This window comes from Corythoichthys intestinalis, chromosome 8, assembly GCF_030265065.1.
Source record: "Corythoichthys intestinalis isolate RoL2023-P3 chromosome 8, ASM3026506v1, whole genome shotgun sequence".
Classification (NCBI taxonomy): domain Eukaryota; kingdom Metazoa; phylum Chordata; class Actinopteri; order Syngnathiformes; family Syngnathidae; genus Corythoichthys; species Corythoichthys intestinalis.
This window is the reverse complement of record NC_080402.1, coordinates 23,851,073-23,873,356: the sequence shown is the minus strand read 5'-3', so window position 1 is coordinate 23,873,356 and position 22,284 is coordinate 23,851,073. Positions and strand designations below refer to the sequence as shown.

Genomic DNA, 22,284 nt, shown 5'->3' with positions numbered 1-22,284 from the left:
CAAACAGATTGGGTAAACAGGGGTCAGGGCTATATTTCTCACGAATATGAACCGAATTAATTGATAGGCTAACTGTATTGTAAATCTGTATTGAGTTATACCAGTGCTTCTCAATTATTTTCTGTTATGCCCCTCATAGGAAGATACTGTTCACTCATGCGCTAGTCCTCATGGGAAACGCAGTCTTAATCAAACTACCGCTTTTGTCCACCAGCGTCGCTAAAATCGACCAAAACTGAAAAGTTACCAAGGGTTGCTTTAAGACCACATAAACAAAACAAAAATAAAAATTGGGTAGAAGGGGGTAAACCTCAGTTCACTACATTTCTTACAGGTTGATTAACGTTAACAGCAGAAAATACATACAAAAGTGGAGGACACTTCTCTCTAAGCAGCTTCCTGCTCGAGTTTTGCAGGTTAGCAAATTCACACAGTTTAATGTTATGCAAACTCTGATGCAGGTTCTAGCAAAATTTCAGTAGCAAAATAGTGGTGTGTTTCGCACCTCCATAACATTGATGTCTTTTTACATTACTTACAGTGGCTAATGCTGGCTGAAAAAAAAACAACCTTCTAATATCCCTCCTCTTTGAAGAGGGCAGTTGAGGTGGCATGTTGGCGACATGTTGTATTTTCATCGGGTCAGTGCGTGTGTGTGAGTGTGTGTGGGGAGGGCGGGGGGGCTCAAGTCATCAGCCAATCAAATGTGAGTTTGAAGGGAAAAAAATGGCCCAGCACATTCAGCAAGTTAAAAAGGGGTAAATATGAGTCTGAAGATAATGAAAATAATACACTTAATAATGGTAGGGTCAATTGTATCCTTACAAATATGGCAAGGCAATCTAAATTACTTATATAACTGAACTTATTATAAAATGCAAATAAGGTTGCTTAAAAATTGGTGGGGACAATTTTGGCATCCTGAAAAGTTGGTAGTGTTATGTCCCTACCATCCTTATGCATTCCTACGCCCTTGCAGATAAATGACTGCACAATATGATAAATAACATTAATGTAGCCATTTATTTGATTACTGACTCATCAAGCAGCTTCATGTATGCTCAGATCTTTCGTCTGAAGACGTCCGTACATCATGAAGAAGAGAAAGAAAAAGCAGCATCAGAAACATCACCCCCATGCGGACCACACTGCTCCCGCCTGCAAGAGGAACTGCAGCTGACCCAAAGCCGTCTGACTCGGATGCAGGACGAGGCGGAAAAGCAGCGGGAAAGACAACAGCGAGACATCGCTTCCCTCAAGGCAGACAAACACCGGTTAGAGGAGAAGGTTCTGGAACAGAGTCGGCTGAACGCGGAAAGGAACCTTTTGGATCAGAGCCAACGCAACACTGAGGAACGCATCAGGTAGTAGAACAAATCCACTACCAAATCCAGTCCTTCTTTGGCTGTAGTTATTATCATCGTAATTAGAATTATATGTATGAGAAAAAACATAAATGCCACAAAATTTAATCATCAGTGTCTCCTTTGGGTGATTATCGCGCTTTTTATATTATTATGACTGTAATTATTTCATAAAGCCCAATAAAACAATGGAACACTGCAGTAATGAAGCAATTGAAGGAAATTGTCTTAGTTACACCGTCTGTTTTTAATGTAAAACGTTTCATGGCATGCTAAACCTTCAAACAAATGGTGTGGCCACACTATACAGCAGTGGTGTCGCTCTGCCTATTTTAGGGAAGCTTCGGTCCCCCTAAAATATTCTTAAGTCCCCTAAATAATTCGTTATTGTTTTATTATTTAAAAAAAAAAAAAAAAAAAAAAAAGGGAACCTTACAAAAAATGCTGACATATTCACTATGAAGTTGTCATAAAATTTATTTAAATTAGTAATCATAAAACCTTTCAATATTAACTTAAATATGATCATAAATCTGTCAGTTTCCCCTTAATTCATAGAGTAAGATAGAAAGCCTGTTCAGTGCGTCGCTATCCAATCCATTCCACTTGTTCATATAGAGAACGGCCACATCGCTGAAAATCCAGTCCACGTTTTCTATGTGACAATGCTAGAAGTCGGCACAGTACTACCTTTTTTCCCGCAGTCGGTCTATGCGTCTAACCTTTGTTGTTTTGCGGTCAAAAGTTACGTCCCAGCTCTAAAATAACACTGCTACTTAGCTGCGGCTAGCTAGTCAGTCTGTAATACATTGTGAAGTTCCTACTCAGTGTTGTTACCGTAATTTCCCGAATATAAGGTGCACCCGTGTATAACGCGCACCATAATTTTAGCACCAATAAATTGAAGAATACAAGAAAACAGAGCTCGTGTACAGATACAGAAATGTAATTTTACTGACTAGTGAAACACAGCACAAGCATAGCACATTGGTTCAAAACATTGCCGTAAACTGAAAATATGTACGGTAATAATATGATCTGATAACTTCTTCAACTTACCAGAATCTAGGAGAAAACAAAACAGACGTGACTTTTCTTTTAAAGGCTGCTGTATAACTTGCTCATTTCATCATGACGAATAAATGTTTCCTCCATGGATTGATACGGTAAAATGAAAGTGAGAACGTAAGTCGGAAATCCGAGAGAGCTCATCGCTGTAGACACGACAGTAACAATAGGAACTATTGTTAGTTGGGTTTGAGTTTCCCGAGGGACAGATATAGTTGACGGACACAGGAAGTCTGTGTTGTGTTACGTTTGTAATGGTCCGAGTTGCGGAGCTGCAATAGGGAATGGGACGTACTACGTCATTGTTTGGACGCGCCTCCATGCTGGCAATATGCTTCACTTCCGGGCCGGCAGAGTCAATGCGGATTGTAACGTGTGGTAGTGCTAAGCTAACTCTTTCGGTGTTTTAGAAAGAAAATATGGGTGCTTATTGTTGCGTTACCGGGTGCAACAGCGTCTCCTACGACAAAAAAAGGGGTTAGGAAAAATGGACTCACTTTTCACCGTTTTCCTGCATGGAGGACCAAATATCAGATCACGAAGGTACGACGGATGGCTGGATTGCAGCGGTTCGTCGGAAAAGCATTTATGATCATATTTCTGCTGGAATGAGAGTGTGTTCCTGTCATCTCTACTCTTGTAAGTTGAACGCTTTATCCACTTTTGGTTTCAATACGTTTTTGTTTTTTTACACCGTTGTGTAAATCTGCCTCGGGAGCAATGCTCGCCTACTACGGACTCACCTACCTGTTGTGTTCCTAGGTAAACCTGCTGACAACACATCCCGATTGGTCACCATCTCTCTTCTTGGATCATTTGACAAAGAAAATTTGTTCAATGGAGTGGTTCCATTTGTCCTGTGTCGGACTCAAACAAGCCCCTGCAGCAGACGCCATCTGGGTCTGCCCTTCTCGTCGATGAACTGCGGGCTTTTAACTTGTGAAAATGCAAGAACTTTAATGCACATATTTATTCTGCCTGGCTATTTAACTATGGCCAGTGACGTATTATTATTATTATTATTTTTTACACCACTTTGACAAAGACACGTTTCATTGTAATGTTGAATTTATATATTCTATTATTATTTTTAAATTATAATATTCTTATTTGCACTTATGGAGACTTTAGACTGTCAATTCAAATAGTGTTGGAAAAGTTGCAATACCTAAAATAGAAATGCAAGAACTGTGAAGTACATATTTATACACCTTTATTTACCTAAGGCCACTGGATGTTTTTTAACTGCTTTGAAAAAATACAGGTTTTGTTGTGATCTTGTATTTATATAGTATATAGCTTTTTATAATGTATTATGTATTATAATATTTGCTGCCCCCTGCCAGAGTGTGGGCCATTTTGTACTAAAAGGATTTTAAACTGTCAGTTCAAATACTGTGTTGGAGACTAGTACTTGCAATACTTAAAATGGAAATGCAAGAACTTTAAAGCACATATTTATCCTGTCTGGCAATTTACCCAAGGCCAGTAAATAGTGTTTTAAACTGCTTTGACAAAGACACGTTTATTGTGATCTTGTATTTGTGTATTACTTATAATTATATAATATTTGCTGCCACCGTCAGAGGGTGGGCCTTGTTTGCACTAATTTAAAGATTTTAAACTGTCAATTCAAATATCGTATTGGAGAAATTGCATTACTTGAAATAAATCTATTGCAACTTATCAGTCCCAGTTCTTGTCTACAACACTGTCCAAAAATTGTCAATGCATATTCCAAATAGAATAACAAAATTAAGTCACCTGACTTTGTAATTATTACACCTGTTTATTATGAAGACCTGAAGTAAACAACAAGCAGTTACAGTTTGTCAAGAAGTTGTTCAAGTCATGTTTTGGTATTCATATTTTATTGACTTTTCACAACAACACTTGGGATCGTGTTTGTAAGAGCAGAGCAAACTGAAGTTTCAGCGTGCACTCTTCGCCTTTCCAACCTCTCATAACGCTCCGATGTGGTGCGCTTGACCTCAGAATAACCCAAGAAGAGATATGGTGACCAATCGGGATGTGTTGTCAGCATTTCATATGCAGGTTTTCCTAGTAACACAACAGGTAGGTGAGGAGGAGGAGAAGGTTAGCATTGCTACCGAGGCAGATTTACACAACAGTAAAAAAAACAAAAAAAACGTATTGAAACCAAAACGGATAAATCGTTCAACTTACAAGAGTAGAGATGAGGGGAATACACTCTCATTCCAGCAGAAATATGATCAAGAGAAATGCTTTTCCAACGAACCGCTGCGCCCCAGCCATCCGTCGTGCCTTCGTGATCTGATATTTGGTCCTCCATGCAGGAAAACGGTGAAAAGTGAGTCCAGTTTTCCTCGCCCTTTTTTTAGTCGTAGGAGAAGCTGTTGCACCCGGTAACACAACAATACACACCCATAATTTCTTTCTAAAACACCGAAAGAGTTAGCTTAGCACGACCACACGTTACAATCCGCATTGAGTCTGCCGACCCGGAAGTGAATCATATTGCCAGCATGGAGGCGCGTCCAAACAATGACGTAGTACGTCCCATTCCCTATAAACGTTGACTCAAATGAGTTCAAGAAACTAAATTCGGTGCTTTATGAAGAGTGAAAAAAGCAGAACTTAACACAGACTAAATCATTCGACCGATCAGAGTGAAATATTACCGAAACAAAATGGTGACGTCACGTACCGTAATGGTCGGCAACTGATCGCCGCATACGTTTCGTCAACACAACATGGCCATGTCAATATAAAAAAAATCATTTTATATATATATACATATACATATATATTTCTGTCTCTATCCCTGTACCCGTGTATAATGCGCGCCATGATTTTACAAGTTGACTTTGGGGGGAAAAAGTGTGCGTTATATACGGGAAATTACGGTAATCTTACTTTAAAAAAGTAATTAATTACAGTAAAAAATTACTTCTCCCAAAAAGTAATTGCGTTAGTAACTCATTGACCTGAATGTAAGAGTAATTAGTTACTTGGCAAAGTAACTGGTGATAATTTTCATGTTTTTGTCACACAATGTGAAGTTTAAAAGGTTTTTGGGACAGTTGGCCCTAGCCCAATTGTTTACCCTAAACTTAACTAGACACAGGTGTATTGCGGATATTGCGAAAACTAGATAGTAACCTTTGCTGTGTGTGGAAGTCATTTAATGTTGTGAATCAACTGTTAAAGTTGTTAAAATTGCTCCAGATATTGCATTAATTCCCTTCTCTCTATTTTTGACATAAGTAGGGCTGCAGCTATCGATTATTTTAGTAGTCGATTAATCGATGAACTAGTTAGTTCGAATAATCCAGTAATCAGATAAGGAACATGAAAAATTAAAATACCTGAGCTGAGCCACAAACCGTTTAAAAAAAATAAATACAGATCTATGTACAACAAAAGAACAATTGGCTAACTTACATAGCAAAAGTCCACTAGCTTAAATGCTACAAAAAGCTAACGTTTTTTTTTTTTTACAATGCTCCTAACAAATGTTTCAGACACATATTCCCACAAAAAAAAAAAAAAAAAAACTACGAATGCATTAAAAAACATGAGCTCAAACAAAAACTTAGCTCACGCTGGTCTGAACAGGGAGCAGTTGGATTCAGCCACGTGAAATGAGGCAGACCAGAGGGTAGTGTATCCACCCTACAAACAAACCATTACAATGCCACTCTAATTAAACGAATACTCGAAGCAAAAAAATTTAATTCGAATAATTTTTTCTAATCGAATACTCGAGTTAATCGATTAATCATTGCAACACTAGACATAAGTTTTAAAACTGTTTCATCATTTAAAGATATATTTAAGTTTTGCCGATTTAAGAGTATTTTAGATAAAAAGTTACTTAGGTTCGCTAGGAAGGTTCTCTACAACAGAGCCTTCTTGAGAAGTCTACTGCTTTAAAATGGCGGCTGTTAACTAACGCATCTAGTTCTTTATAATACATGCATATATAACACATAATAATCGGCTACAGTCAGGTATTATTGGAGCCACCTAGCATAGTAACACTGCGTTTGCAACGGCGTCACACTCCCTTGCCTCCTCCCCACTCCTGCTCTGCTCTCTCATCTCCGTGAGGCCGTCTTTTTCAGAATTTTCTCGCGTCAGTCAACCAACATTGGAACGCATAGTAACGCACGCCTTTCCCGCCTCAGTAATGGTAACGGCGTTGCCAAGATGAGAAAATTAATAAATTAGATTACTCACTACTGAAGAAAATAACGCCGTTATTAACAACACTGGTCCTCGTAGAGTTAAGTGTGCACTCTTGTTACCACTATCTTTGGGGTGACTTCCATCTGGAGCATCAGCTGAGTTTCTCACTTAAAAGCATTGATGAGTACAGGAGCTGATTCACCTATGATTATCAACAGTGGATAGTCATAATATTACATACAAAATAATACTCATAAAAACAACTCCACCACCTTTATTATTATTATTTATATATATGTATATATATATATATATATATAATTGAATTGAGCCACATGAAGGGGTTACTGTATATGGTGTAATTTTCTCCAGGAAAGAAAATGCACTCTTCCCAAACAAGTAAAGTTACACTTCCTGTATCTTTTACACTTACTCCCTTGTGTTCCCAGAGCTGAGTGTGAAGATCGCCTCAGGGCAGAATTCCGGATCGAGATGAACGCTGCAGTCGCCGAGAGCGAGCAAAGGTGGCAGAACCAGGAGCAGGAGTTTCATACCCAGATTTCGGAGCTTCAGAGTCAGCTAGATGAGCTGCAGGTGAGCTTTCTTTACTAATTCCACCGATGGCTTCGTCCAAAGTGGATATTAAGCACGCAGCAGCCGGATGTCTGCAAACATCACCACCAATTGGGCTGATAGTCTTGCGCACAAACCCACCACCAGTGTTAATGATCCACATAATGCATCCGGTGAGTGCAAAATTTAATGGCCGAACTATTCTATTAATGTTCCTGCTTTTAGTATGTGGAGCTTCACCTGAATATCTTTTTCTATATCGAAAGCAACACTATGAAATCTTTCAAACTTTATAAAAAATTTTCATGACATTTGTGATATGTTGACTGACAACTAGTTGAATGACACCTCATATATCTTGAGGTGGTCTGTATCGCTTTCACTGGCACTAATTAAATTTGAGGAGGGTGGCAGGAACCCTGCCACATAAAAAAACAAATGTGCTGACTGCTTTACGACAAACGTCACTTCCCCCTTTTCCCATTCATTATAAAGACTGAAGTCGATGCTAACGCTTTCACGCAAATTTGCAAAGATGGCAGAGCAACAGAGGCAGAAAGTTTTGTCTGAATAGGGGGGAAAAATGGGCGGCTACCAGGTTATACAGAATAAACATTGGCCCGGCTTTCACTCGCTGGTGTGACGCCCCCCCCCCCCCCCCCCAACCAAACTTGTCAATGGGGTGGAGGGGTTAGCCACACTAAGCAACACGGTTGATAACCGTCATATGCTATTGTTTAGCTTATTACTTTTCATCCTTCACACAGCCGCTGGCAACGGAAGTGTTGTTTAATCAAACCAGTCTTCCTTAAAGCAAAACACTACCGCTTTTGTCCACTGGCTTCGCTAAAATCGACTAAAACTGAAAAGTTACCCAGTGTTGCTTTAAAAAGTGATAATTGACTTGATAAAAATCGAGCTTTTTCAAATCATTTATTCTGACATGGCCATTTATTGATGACATAATTCAATGGCAAATCTATTTAGTAACATTACGCAAAAAATAAACCCACCTCTAGCAACACCCCCTCTTTTTTGGCAACAGTGAATCACACCAACTGCGTATTTTCTGTTATTTTCAATTTCCTATGACTGCTCAAGGCCTCACTTTTCATTACATGAATACATATTTCTCTTGCAAATGCAGGCCGAGACAAAGAAGGGGGCATCAGAAGATGAATCCCACGGCAACCTTGAGATTAACAAACTGAGAAAGGAGGTGCAGGAGACCAAGGAGATTAACATGAAGCTGAGGGAGCTGCTGGAGGTACTTGCACACAAGGCCATGCTCATACATACTTTTAAACATCTATAATAACGTTTCCCAAAACTAAATTTTATCACGGCACATATTTCACAATTTAACTGACAGGTATGTGGGCCAGATCTATGGAGGTTGATTTGTGTCTTTAATATTCAATTAAAAAAAAAAAAAGTCGCTTCAATCAAAATAAATATTTTTAATCAACATTTTCAATGAAACATTAGTGTTCAAATGCAAATTTATGAGTCTCAAATATTTTTTCACATTCAAAAACATTTTTTTTCTATTATTGAAATTTTTCTTTTTTTGATTGATGTGATTTTTCTTTTGAAAATATATATATTTTTTGTTTGAAGCAACTTATTTTTTGATTGGACAGTAAAGACACAAATGTCCTAGCCAAAATGTGGCCCAAACGCAAAACATTACTTCAATCAAAAAAGTTGTTTAAATTAAAAAAAAAAAAAAAAATGAATTCAATCCCCCCCCAAAAAAAATCAATCAAAAGAAAGTCGTTTTCAAATGCATTTTTTTATTTCAAATTTATTTTTTGCATTCAAACAATTTTTTTTTTAATTGAAGTGGCTTTTCTTTGATTGAAAATATATATTTTGATTGAAGTGACTTTTTTTTTTTTTTTTTTTTAATTGAATAGTAAAGACACAAATCTACCTCCATACAGATCCGGCCCACTAAATTGTATGGAATCATATTTTCTGTGAAAGAAAATAATGTGCATCGGCTTCCTGTTTTTTGCTAAAACTAAATTGAAATATAATTGATACGGAATTCCGAGAATATTTGCAGCTCGACTGCTATTTTTTTTTTTTTTTTGGTTTAGTAAAAAAAAAAAAAGAGTATGTACAGCCCCCCCTTTTTTAGATTAAAAAAAAAATGGGAAAAAAAATACAATAAATCACAAAAAAATGATACAATGCGAATTTTTTTTTTTTCCATTGTTTTTAAATAATGAAAACTGGCATTAAAAACAATCATCACCTCATTTTTTTTTTTAAGTCTTGTTTTAGAGTTGAGTGTCCCACCCATTTTAATTAATCTCACGGTAAGCTACAAAAGCTACATACATCCTACAAAAAGTATACCGTACCGTCAACCCCTGCTATTTGACAATTACCGGGGCACTGAATAAAAAACCCCGCTTGCATTTAAGTGTCCCAACAAACTAATGTACTCAATCAGTCACTTCTCTATACAACGTAAACCTAAATATCTACCCTCGCAGCGTCATGAAGTAAAATTCTATGTGTTATAGGAACCACAAAGCCAGAGTTTAGCCGAGGAAAGACATGGCCACGCTGTGCAGCTGCAAGCCTTGGAAAGACAAGCCAAAGAAGATGTGCTGTCAGAGAGGAATCGTCTACAGACCATGCATCACCTGGAGTTAGGTAACACATACACATTTACCGATGGCTTGTGCATAGACACGTGAGCTAGCGAGAATGAATGGACAAAGGAGCACATACACAGATAGTCATGCATTTGAGACGATGTATTCAAAAGCAAAGTTCTTATTGCCATGGATACATTTCACCATGGCAACAAGCAGAAGGCTACCTGTAACAATGGGCTGAGATGATTTTTTTTTCTTGTTCATGTGTGACTATCTGTGTGTATGTGACCTCAGACAAGCAGCGTGCAGAGTTGACCCAGCAGCACACAGAGTGGAGTAGACAGATGACCCAGAGACACATGCAGCAGATTGAAGACCTTCAGGCCCAATTGCAAGCGCACACACAGATGATGGCACTGCAGCAGGTAGCACACACTCATTTAAATCTCTATCCCCGTGTCCATTGACCTAAATAAGTTGGTGTGTGGACGTGTGTGTTTAGGACCTGAAGCAGCAGAACCAGAACCAGGTGTTTGAGCGGCAGCTGGATGAGAGTCGCTGTGCCATGCTGGAGTTGCAGAGAGAAAATGCCACACTTAAGAAGCAATTACAGGAAAAGTAAGTGAAAACTTGTTAAAGGAAAACAATTTAAATTGTGTAGTTGGAGGCAACACAGTGAGTGAGTTTCCGTATACACTGACTTTATTCTATAGCACATTCTTAAATGAATGCTTGTTAGGTTCATTAAAGACCATACAACATACTGCACATTTGTTCAAAATCAGCTGAAATGGATGGATGAATGAGTGGTCTTTGTTCACCATCTTTTCATTAACTGTTTTATTTCTGCACCGTATGTTTGCGTTGTGTGGTGACTTATCACCTGGTTTGTTGGCCGTTCCAAATAATTGATTTAGGAACATAGGGGGAAACTGAGGGGGTGTCGTGGGGGCAGTAACGGTGGCCCAAAAATGTCTGCATGTAATTGACGTTCCGATAAATAAATTTAAAACAACACTAGGTAACTTTTCTAGTTTTGGTTGATTTTAGGGACGCCGGTGGACAAAAGCGGTAGTGTTTTGCCTAAAGAAAGACTGTGTTTCCCATGAGGACCAGGGCACACCCGCACAGTGTCGTAAAATCATGATCTCACGGTCGCCCGCAGATGGATTGAATGACATTTCTGTTTCTACTGGCTGTGTAAAGGATGAATTTTAATAAGGCAATGAATCCAATTGTGGCTCAAAAATAGCATATGACAGTTAGCAGCTGTGTGACTTAGGGGCAGGTTACATGGTGACACTCCAAGAATACGACAAATTTCATCTTTGCTTTTGTTTGGTTCCATCTCTATTCAAACGATGTTGCAATTGTGCATGACAACAATGTAGTATTCATGACAGGCCCTAGTCGGCAGTGCAGATTTACAAGGCGACAGCCAATGATGCACTTTGACACCAACAACCTCCTCAGCCCGGACGACAACATACCCGCCCACTCCAAGCAATGGCATTTTTCTTTTGCTCTAAAACGCACAAAAAATGGAAACATTAAACATATTTAAATTAGGGCTGTCAAAATTATCGCGTTAACGGGCGGTCATTAATTTTTTAAAATTAATCACGATAAAATATTTGACGCAATTAACGCACATGCCCCACTCAGACAGATTTAAATGACAGTACAGTGAACTCCCACTTGTTAATTGTGTTTTGCTGGCGCTTGGGTGCGACTGATTTCATAGGCTTCAGCACCCATGAGCATTGTGTAAGTAATTATTGACATCAACAATGGCGGGCTACTAGTTTATTTTTTGATTGAAAATTTTACAAATTTTATTAAAACGAAAACATTAAGAGGGGTTTTAATATAAAATTTCTATAACTTGTACTAACATTTATCTTTTAAGAACTACAAGTCTTTCTATCCATGGATCGCTTTAACAGAATGTAAATAATGTTAATGCCATCTTGTTGATTTATTGTTATAATAAACAAATACAGTCCTTATGTACCGCATGTTGAATGTATATATCCATCTTGTGTCTTATCTTTCCATTCCAACAATAATTTACAGAAAAATATGGCATATTTTATAAATGGTTTGAATTGCGATTAATTATGATTAATTAATTTTTTAAGCTGTAATTAACTTGATTAAAAATTTTAATCGTTTGACAGCCCTAATTTAAATTAAAAAATATTTGTAAAAACAGTCAATTAAAGCCGACGTTTAGCCATGTTTGTTGTTTTTTGTATTTAGTAGCACCTCTGCGCACGCCCAAAGTGACGTGTGCGAGTGCTAACGTCATTTGCGCGAGAGCTTCCATTTACAGTATATGGTTGCAGAGCAAGCCCCGCAATCAGATCCTTCCACTTTGGAGCCCAGAATCAAAGGTTTGCGTCTTTGCCTTCCGTTTTCGCCGACACCATATAAAGGCGAGGCCATTTCGCAACACAATCATTGCATCTTGGTGCTGCAGAGTCGCCATATGAACTGCCCTTTAGTGTGGCTAACCCCCCATCCCACCCAAACTCGTGAGGTTCGGTTGAAGGGAGCCAGGCCAATGTTTATTCTTGAGTATCCTTTTATCCTGGTAGCCTTTTTTTTTCCTCCTCGGACAAAACTTTTTTGTATGTTGCTCTGTCATCTTTGCAGGATTCACACGAAAGCCTTCACATCGGCTCCCTTCTTTATAATGAATGGGGAAAAAGGGAAGTGACGTATGCCATAAAGCAGTCAGCACATTTGTAGTTTTTTGTGTGGCAGGATTCCTGCCACCTTCCTCAAAGCTAATTAGTGCCGGTTAAAGCGATACAGACAACCGCTATATTATAAAAGGGGTGTCATTTAACTAGTTGTCAGTCGACGTATCATCACAAATGTTATGAAAATATTTTATAAAGGTTGAAAAGTTACCTAGTGTTGCTTTAAAATAAAGACCTAGCCATTAAAATGTTGTCTATAAAAAAACAACAAAAATGAATGAAAAGAGCAAGAATCCTACAAAGTATTTCATAATGGGTCAAAATTATTTTTCCAACAGATCATGTGACTAGCACCTTAGAGATTGTCCTTTGCTTTGCTTAGCCAAAACTATGCCTGAGGAGGTAAGATGGATATTTAGAATTTCTTTAAACCTAGCTTTCAAAAGCTTCAACAACAATGGAGCTTGAACCAAGGATTGAGCACAAACAGTGTCAAGATATATAGAGTATGTATATATTGTAAGTTAATTTTTTTATTGATGACACTGCATTTTGGGGTCATGTTTTGCCCTCCCCTCCCACAAAAGTCAAATTCCGCCTATATTTAGGAAGTATCAGCACTGTACAGTACAGTGTATTTTTTGAATATATTATTAACATTGACGATAGCGACGATACAAATAATTCATGACATAATTTTAGGTCAGATTGTGTAGAAATAGGATGAACAAATAGGTGGCAAATAAGTGAATTAAAAAAAGTGTTGTTTCATATTGCAATTAACTTATATTAACCTCCTAGTTTAAGTGACACTTAACTGACCCTCATTTTAATCCAGAATGAATTTGCAGGGGTATTTCCAGCCATCTCTCTCCTCACAGGTCCATCCAGGTGAACCCCAAAACAGAAGCGAGAGATGGCGACGAGAGCGCAAATTTGCAAAAGAGTAGAGATGCGCATCTGGAGGATGAAGCACAACGTTTAAAGGAGGAAGTGGAGAAACTGAGAGTAGAGATGGAAAAGCTGGAAGAGTCACAGAAAATTTGGGAGGAGAGGAAGGAAGATGACGACAAGGAAGAAGGGCAGCAGCAGGAAAAGAAGCCAGAGAAGGGAGAAGTGGAGGAGAGTAGGAAAAAAGAATTGGAGGAAATCAGGAAGGAACACAAGAAGGAGATTCAGAATTTGGTGTCTGACTACAGCAGTGCTCAGATGCAGTTGCAGGCTCGCATTGTAGCCCTTGAGAACGAGTAAGTACCGTACATGTGACATGTACATGATCATGTACGTATATTAAGATGATAGGATAGCTGTATTCGGCCATGGTTGCTCCAGGTTGCGTGAACGGGAGGAGCGATGCAGGAGAAGAGAACCACGATGTGACGACCTCCAGCTGGGCAAACTTCAGGAAAGACTAACAGAACGAGACCAGCTCATTAAACGGCTAGTGGTATGACACACACGCACTTTCACTCCTTACATATACAGGTAGTCCCCAGGTTATGAACGAGTTCCATCCCTACTCTGGCGACGTAACCCAAATTTCCACGTAAATCGAAATGAACCCTTTAAGTACTCCTAAGTACATGTAACGTGTATTATATGTCATATTAATAAGGTCAAGTAAAAAATTTAGATATAACTTCTCTCTGGTAACACTGATCACACCATAGTTCTTCTTACAACTGACATTTATCAATTTTTCACCGTCAAACCGTATGATCACACTATTAGAAAATAAAATACAATAATGACAAAGAGCGTACAATAATACTATAAATCAATAGAGACTTTTTTTTTACAAAAACTTACCTCAATGGCTGCATGACAATATTGAGGGATATAAGGTCCAAATGTTGGGCAATTCAACAAGGGAAACTGCAGCTATCAGTAGCATCTGTCCAGCGGTGAAAACGAACGCTGCTCAATAAGCTAGCAGGCTATTAGCAAGCTAGCAGGGGGAGGGGTGGCATCGCCGAGCCCGCACCGTTTCTCTGCCTTCTTGAAATGTGAACTGGCGTTCACCCCCTCTTCCCAACAAGAAAGCAACGCTCGAAACGAACAGAAAATTGCGCTGGTGTGACGTCAAACAAGTCAGAGTGCAACAGAGGAAAGCGGACCACACATATACTGTAGTATAATGAAATACCAGATATGCATACAATAACTCTAGAGATCAACTATCATATTGGCCCGAATATAAGACGGTGTTTTTTGCAATGAAATAAGACTGAAAAAGTGGGGGTCGTCTCATATTCGCGGTCTAGACATTATACCCATTCACGACGCTAGATGGCTCCAGATATCATTGAAGCGATGTTCTGTCATGACAGATCTCAGCTACTCTCAAGTTTGCATTATTTCATTGCAATATTTTTCCTTAGTCAGATTTGTTTCAAGACTACAGTTACAGTTAGACTTCACTTTGATGGTTAATGCAGTAATGCAGTTTTATCACAATAGATTGGTTTATTTACATTTCAAAAACCAGAAGCCATTCATTTACGAATGTGATTGCACTTTAGGTTACATATTTAAATGTTCAGATATTAAGATTTGAATGAGGCAAAATAACATCATTTTTCTCTCAAATATATTGTTATAATCATTTGTTTCAGATGTACTGTAATTATTTTCTGTATAAAAATTAATCTGGTGTTCAAAAAGTCTTTTTTCAAACTCGAGTCTTGAAAAAGAGGGGGTCGTCTTATAATCAGGGCAGTCTTATATTCGGGCCAATACAGTATTTAGATTAATTAGACCTAATAAATAACAAAATTAAATGACAAATAATGCACTGTACTGTACTGACCATCATTGCTGAGGTGGCGGATGAGACACTGTTACGTGACTTTAAAAAAAAAAAAAAAAAAAAAAAAAACGACTGGAGGGGAAAAACAGCTGACGAGATGCGCGTCGTAAAGTCAGAATCACGTAAGTCGGGTACGTCGTAACCCGGGGACTACCTGTACAGTGATCCTTCGCTACTTCGCCCTTCAAACTCGCGCCCTCAAACCATTTTTTTCCAAAAAAAAAAAAAAAATACAGATGAGCTATCCCGAGCCGATTGCGTAGTCTCACTCTCGCTCCCTCCCTCACCCTGCTCTTTGTTCGTCGGGCAGCGCACGTGCACTGGAGTTGCTAACTTGCTCATTGAAGTTAATGATGATTAACAGATGTTTGTGTTTGATCTTGCCAGAGTCATGATCTTCAAAACCGCCATATGCATCAATCCTTATTTAACTCTTTAAACAGTTGCTGTGGCAACTCATTGTGTGTAAGTGAGCAGTTTTATCGGATTTGAGTAGACTCACACAATGAAGCAATCTTGTTTAAAAATAATTCGGTGGGACAGTAACATGTTTAAAACTTATCATAATTATTACACTTGAAGTGCTTTTAAAAAAACATATATATATATATATATATACATACACACACACACACATATGTTTTAAATTATATATATATACACATATATGTTTTAAATTATATATTTTTTTAATTATACTTTGGGATTTTTTTTTTTTAAAACATGTCTTATATGTTTCACTTTTCAATGCTAAATCTGAATAAATAGATTGAACACACACACAAAAAAATAAAGTGAAAAAAAATTGGGGGGTCCGCTACTTCGCGCTTTTTTACTTATCACGGCAGGCTCTGGTCCCCATTAAGTGCGAAAAACTAGAATCACTGTATGTTAAACTTGTTGTGTTGTGTAATTCCTCCATTTGCATAAGCAAACTGTAACTTGCTATAAGGCAAGCAAGTAAATCAATCTGACTTCCAGACATATAAGTACTGTAACACCAACTGTGAAAAACCTCCTTGTTCATCCTCTTTCACTCCCTCCAGGAAGAACGGCATCAGCTGCAGCTACACCCCCCTGTTGTCAGGGACAACAGCGGCCTCCGGCTCCGCGAAAACAAACCCCGCCCCGGGAGCACCACGCCAACCATGAGGGTAAGTGAACGTGTGTGTGTGTGTGTGTATGTGTTGTGCACATAACGAGTTCATCAAAATGTACTCGCAGACTTTCCTGCCAGAAGGGAATGTTGGACTCAAGCCAAGTTTTGTTTCTGGAGCACAGGCAGTAAAGTGTATAATCTGGCCCCCTGTGCAGGTGCAGGTGTGGAAATTTTCATTGACTGCTCAACAGTAGACTATCCTAACCCTCTTCACTATTGTTCTGTGTAAAACAATCAGTAATATTTAACTAGAACGTAACAGTTTCTGTTCACCCTATATTTTTCATGCTTTAGTTCAATAGACATTGAGCTGCTCTTTTTGGTGTGTGCACATTGGCCAGCAGTGTTACTATAAGCTGTACGTACTGTTGAGACTTGGATTTAATGGTGGAAAATAAACTTTAAAAAAATTATTTTTATTAATTAAGTCATTGCTGCCATTTCTTTATGTTGAAGATCGTTTTAACTGGGAGGTCTAGCCGTGAATGTCTTGCCACTGATGGTGAAAGACGTACTATATATTTAATTTGGGAGGGCTGCCTATGGAAGTAAATCTGTGCCGTCGGAGTTTGAATATTAATTTCTAACACTTACTTTCTAAGATGTGTCGATTGGAAGATAGTCATGAACGAGTGAAAACTATGACAACCATACCAGCTCTCCCCTACCGCACCAACAGGAAAAACACAGTGGAACTTGACAAAAAAATTCTGTTGTTAGATTTCTGTGCTAATTTAATACTGAAATTGGCAGGCTGATTAAATTTTTTTTTTCTAGCACGTCACTCTTCTTTTTCTGTAGCTTACCCTCCAGACTAGGAAAATTGCACTAATTATATTGTTGGAGCAATAAAAATGATAGTCCTCAAGTCCTCAACAAAATTTTGTAACGATAGGCAATTTGAGGTGCGACTAGCCGTACAGATTTACTAAATATAAATGCCTGTGCTGGAATTAGAAATGAGTGTTAATTTGTATCCACAGAAGAAGCATTTGGAATCGTCTCCTCGTGGAAGCACCATCTCCTGCTCCGGTGCTTACGACCGCCTCCCTGCCTTCTCATCCTCGTCTTCCTCGTCCTTTTCTTCTACTTTGCCTCACCAGTCCACCTCTCACCCTCACACGTCTCCCCACTACTCCACTTCGTCTCTTCCGCACAAGCACACCTCCCTGTCCCTCAGCCAAAATTCCCCCCCACCCCTGCCTCGTTCCCCCAGATCCCGGACCTCCTGCATCCCCCCTACGCCGGCGCCCACCGCCCCGTTGCCTGTCTGTCCCTCGGCGCAGACAGGCATCCGCTACGTGTCGCCGTCATGCCAGGAGCCATACGCGTACCTACAGGCGCAATCAATCAGGTAAGGTTTGAAAAATGTTTAAAAATATTGTTGTGTGAAGCCATCTGACAACATCAGCGACTTTTCTCCTGGCGCGTCAAAATCACTTCCTAATATAACATTCGCAATGGTGCTATTAAACTGCATTATTTATAACCTACCTTTCTACCAGTCGGCTTTGTTCTGAACCTTTATGCAGTGACAGTTAGGGACTCTGTAGTTGGCTCACTTTGGAAAAAAATAGTGGCCCCGTATTCTTTTGTGCTAAATAAAGACACAAGAGCATGCAAAAATAGGTCAAACATTTATTTGAATGGGAACAGAAAGCAATAATGTGCACTTTTGATTACTTAAACAGCCGACTAGGGTACACTATTATCATACAAAAATATGTAAACTTTAGGTATTAGCTGGTTGAACGTTCCTACGGTGGCCATACATCCTGCATTATGCTGGACAGTCTTTCATTTAAATGCCTGGTCCTGCATCCCGCTCAGCCTCAAGCAGGACACTTATTTGTCCTCATTTTTAGAGCTGGATATGAACGCAACACACTCCAGTGTGTGCATGAATGCTTGCTGGATTAAGACCAGCTAAAGGTAGTCAATGTTAAGCACTTAGGAAAGTGCTATTTTACTTACCATCTTATAGACAAGTTTCCGAAGCGAAACATGGGCGGTAAGCGATGTGTAGACGGTGTAAACTGCAAAATCAAACCAGAGGAAGCCATGGAATCTCCCAAAATGGATTCAGCACGACGTAGATGAGGCTCCGCGACTTTCTGTGCTGTGCGTGGTTGTGTGAACTCCTGGTAGCGCAGATATGAATGGTTGGAAGTGGAATGTTTTGACCAGCTACAGGATGTGGCTTGCTGATTATATGTTTGTTCTTATCACTTCGTTGATTGTTCATGGACAAAATTCTAGCAATCTGTGCAGCCTGTGTTAACATGAGGTGCAGATTGATACGCCAGCCACGTGAGTGAGCAAAATGAGGCGAAATTAGAAATAACATTACAGTTGCCAAATGCAGAAGCGTTGACATGGATTTCGTTGTTACAAGGAAATACTTCAAAGTATTTTTCACAAGGTTATAGTTATGGTTTTATGAGCTCATCACACATGTACATATAAACAGAAAGAGTATGTCATTTTTTATTGCAGATATTGAATGCAATAAAAGCTTTGGACAACATGTCCTCGTTTTTCGTGGCTGATGGGGACCAGAACCAGCCGCGATAAGTGAAAAACCGCAAAGTAGCGTGCAGTCCCAACCCCCCCCCCCCCCTTTCTTTTTTGTGTGTGTTCAATGTATTTATTCAGATTCAGCATTGGAAAGAGATACATATAAGACATGATTTTTCACTTTTTTCCTAAAGTATAATTAAAAAATAATGTATATTCATATTTTAATAAATGTTTTTTAAGAACTTCAAATGTAATAATTATGATATGATAGGTTTTAAACATGTTACTGTCCCACCAAATTATTTTAAAACAAGAAATCAGTAGTAGAAAAATTATCTGCTTTATTCAATGCTTCATTGAGTTTGTCTACTCAAATCTGCTCAGAGTTGCTCACTTACAATGAGTTGCCACAGCAACTGTTTAACAAGTTAAACGATGATTGACACATGCAGCGCTTATGAAGCTCGTGACTCTGGCAAGATGAAACACATTCATCTGTCAATCATTTTTAACTTTAATAAGTAACTCCAGCTCACTGCCTGCCTGATGAACAAAAAGCAGGGAGAGGGAGCGAGAGTGAGACTACGCGATCGGTTCGGGACAGCTCATCTGCATCTTATTTTTAATTGAAAAAAAAAAACAATCTGCGATGGACTGAGGGCGCGAAGTAGCGAGGGATTACTGTATGTCCATCAACATAAGTTGTTGTGAGGCACATCAAGTTGTCTTCTCTGACCTAACAGTTTTCCACCTGTAAACTAATGAACAAACGTGTAATACTTGCATTCATGGTAAAAAGCCCGTCTATAACTTGGAAATGGAAAACAAAAACTCATCTACATTTCTAAGCTAACAATGTCTCAGCTGTGACGCAACACACAGAATTGTAGTCAAACTGAACATAATTCTACCTGTTATTGCTTTGTGGTGGCACTGTCTTGGTTCCATATCTGCCTTCATGAACACAAAATTCCTGTGTTCAGTTATCAGGACACATTCAAGTTTGTTGATGTGCAGGCACTGGACGCCTTAATTGCATTTCCATCCACTGCCATTAAATCAATAAAATCCAAAAATATTTTGGTTCTGGCGACTCTTAGCCATTTCTTCATGTTGTCCTCCCATGTTGTGTTGATGGCAGATTGATGCAGTGCAGTCTTTCCAAATTGTCTTTTTTGAGGGATTTTGATGAGTAATGCCACTCCACCTCCATTGTTGTTTTGGTTAGAGAACGTGTAAAACGGAAGTCGCGAGCAGAAATGCAGAAGTACCTCGGAAACTTGTCTATATGCTATCAACTTGTAGGCACCACTGCCACAGATGATTTGTTTTCTGTTGTCAGTGCCACAAGGGTATTAATGAGTTTAATTCAATTGTTGTTGTGTTAGCACACTAGCGATTAGCTGCTTTCCAAAATACTCAGTGTCGTGCTTTAACAGTTTTTCTTGTTTTATATGCAAATGTTACATGATGTATTTCCTTGCAACAAGGCTGTCAAAAAAAAAAAAAAAAAAAGAAGTTATATTAAAAACACCGGTTTGTATTTTTGCATACATTTATGCAAATTTAATTTGCGGATTTGAAGCTATAAATGTTCTACATTGTGGCACTCTTATTGATTAAATAATACTAGTATACTGTCAACAAATATAATCCGCCTTCTCCAAATAAAATTATCCTACTGTAAAACATAGGCCTAAATCATAATACAGTATTTCAGAGACTAATTGTCATTGTTATCATGTATTATGACTGACAACCAATTCAGGGTGTAGTCTGCCTTTCGCCTGATTTCAGCTGTGATAGGCTCCAGAACCCCCGTGACACTTGTGACAGGAAGTGGTACTGAAATTGAATGAATGTTATCATGTAGGAAATTGTATTGTTGTGGGGAGTACACTTGAGTTTGGTGTGATTTTTCTTTACTTAAATGTCACATTGTCCTCATTTTTGATGTTGAAATGGCCACCCTAAATGTACCCCACCATTATTAACTTTCATCATCATATGACACTTGAGTATATCCTCATCATCTAATTGGTTGTTTGCTATTATTTCCATTATACAATGACTTTGTCTTGCAATGTTTGATCCATTACGACAACATACTACATGCATTACGACTTGCTACGACATAGCAAGCTCGCTGAGTACTAAAGCTGGCCGTGCGTGACTGACCGCATGCAGAGCACTAGCATCTACACTGCTGGCCAAAAGTATTGGCACCCCTGCAATTCTGTCATTTAATGCTCAGTTTCCCCCAGAAAATGATTGCAATTACAAATGTGTTGGTAGTAATTTTTAAATCTCCATTTATTTTGCTTGCAATGAAAAAAAAACCCCCAAAAGAGAATGATTAAAAAAAAAAAAAAATCATTATCATTTTACACAAAACTACAAAGTTTGGCCAGACAAAAGTATTGGCACCATCAGCCTAATACAGTGGTACCTCTACATACAAAGTTAATCCGTTCCAGGACCTTGTTTGTAAGTCGAAATGGTCGTATGTCGAGCAGGATTTTCCCATAGGAATACATTATAATTCCATTAATTCGTTCCACAGCCCAAAAACCTTCACTAAATCCTTAAAAAATACTGCTGGTACTATTACAAATGGCAATTACACATAGCAAAACAAATAAATTATAAATCAAAATCGGAATAATAATAATAATAATAATTCCTGTATTAATGTAACGAATCGGGTTCTAATGTGGCGGACGTTTTTTGCTGACCCTGAACGCACCGCGAGGCTCACGTGCCAGAGACAGACCGGTGAGCTTGAGTTTCACTTTCACTTTGAATGTTTTCTTGAGAACACCTCAATTGCGGCAGACAGTAGGTGTTTTTGTTTTGAATAAGTTGTGAAATAAATGATAAAAATGTGGCGAAGTTGGCGATTTCTCTGGAGATGTTACCACAAAAGGAATTGTCAGCTTAACTTATAAAGACTGGCGAACGATGGTCATAGGAGGACCGTGGAGATGTATTTTTGAGCCATTTCACGGATGCCCACCCTACGCTCATATTTTTCTGTCATTTGCATCTTCATTTAGAAGGTAAGCGTCAACTTTTTCCTTGTTTCACCACCTTTACCAACCTTTTCTGAAACCAGTGTTGATTTGTCACACAAGAAAATCCGCCGTGCATTCGTCTGCGGTGCTGCCATTGTCGTCGTATTTCGAGCATGTCGTCGGATGTAGAAACAAATGGCGAGTCAAATTTTACGTCGGATGTCGAAAAGTTCGTGTGTCGAAGCGATCGTATGTAGAGGTACCACTGTACTTGGTAGCAC

At 38.7% G+C, this 22,284-nt stretch overlaps 1 protein-coding gene across 6 annotated transcripts in view; it reads left to right on the top strand.

Moving 5' to 3' along the window:
- Positions 1-22,284, top strand: part of fam184b (family with sequence similarity 184 member B) — a 77,525-nt gene that overhangs the window by 51,683 nt on the left and 3,558 nt on the right. For 3 of the 6 annotated variants that reach the window (XM_057843512.1, XM_057843514.1, XM_057843518.1), the window contains 10 exons: positions 1,066-1,364; positions 7,055-7,199; positions 8,326-8,445; positions 9,716-9,848; positions 10,088-10,218; positions 10,296-10,411; positions 13,353-13,748; positions 13,834-13,948; positions 16,357-16,464; positions 17,453-17,823. In XM_057843512.1, the coding sequence (XP_057699495.1) occupies positions 1,066-1,364; positions 7,055-7,199; positions 8,326-8,445; positions 9,716-9,848; positions 10,088-10,218; positions 10,296-10,411; positions 13,353-13,748; positions 13,834-13,948; positions 16,357-16,464; positions 17,453-17,823 (1,934 nt within the window). The other 3 variants (XM_057843516.1, XM_057843515.1, XM_057843517.1) reach the window with 2 other exon arrangements.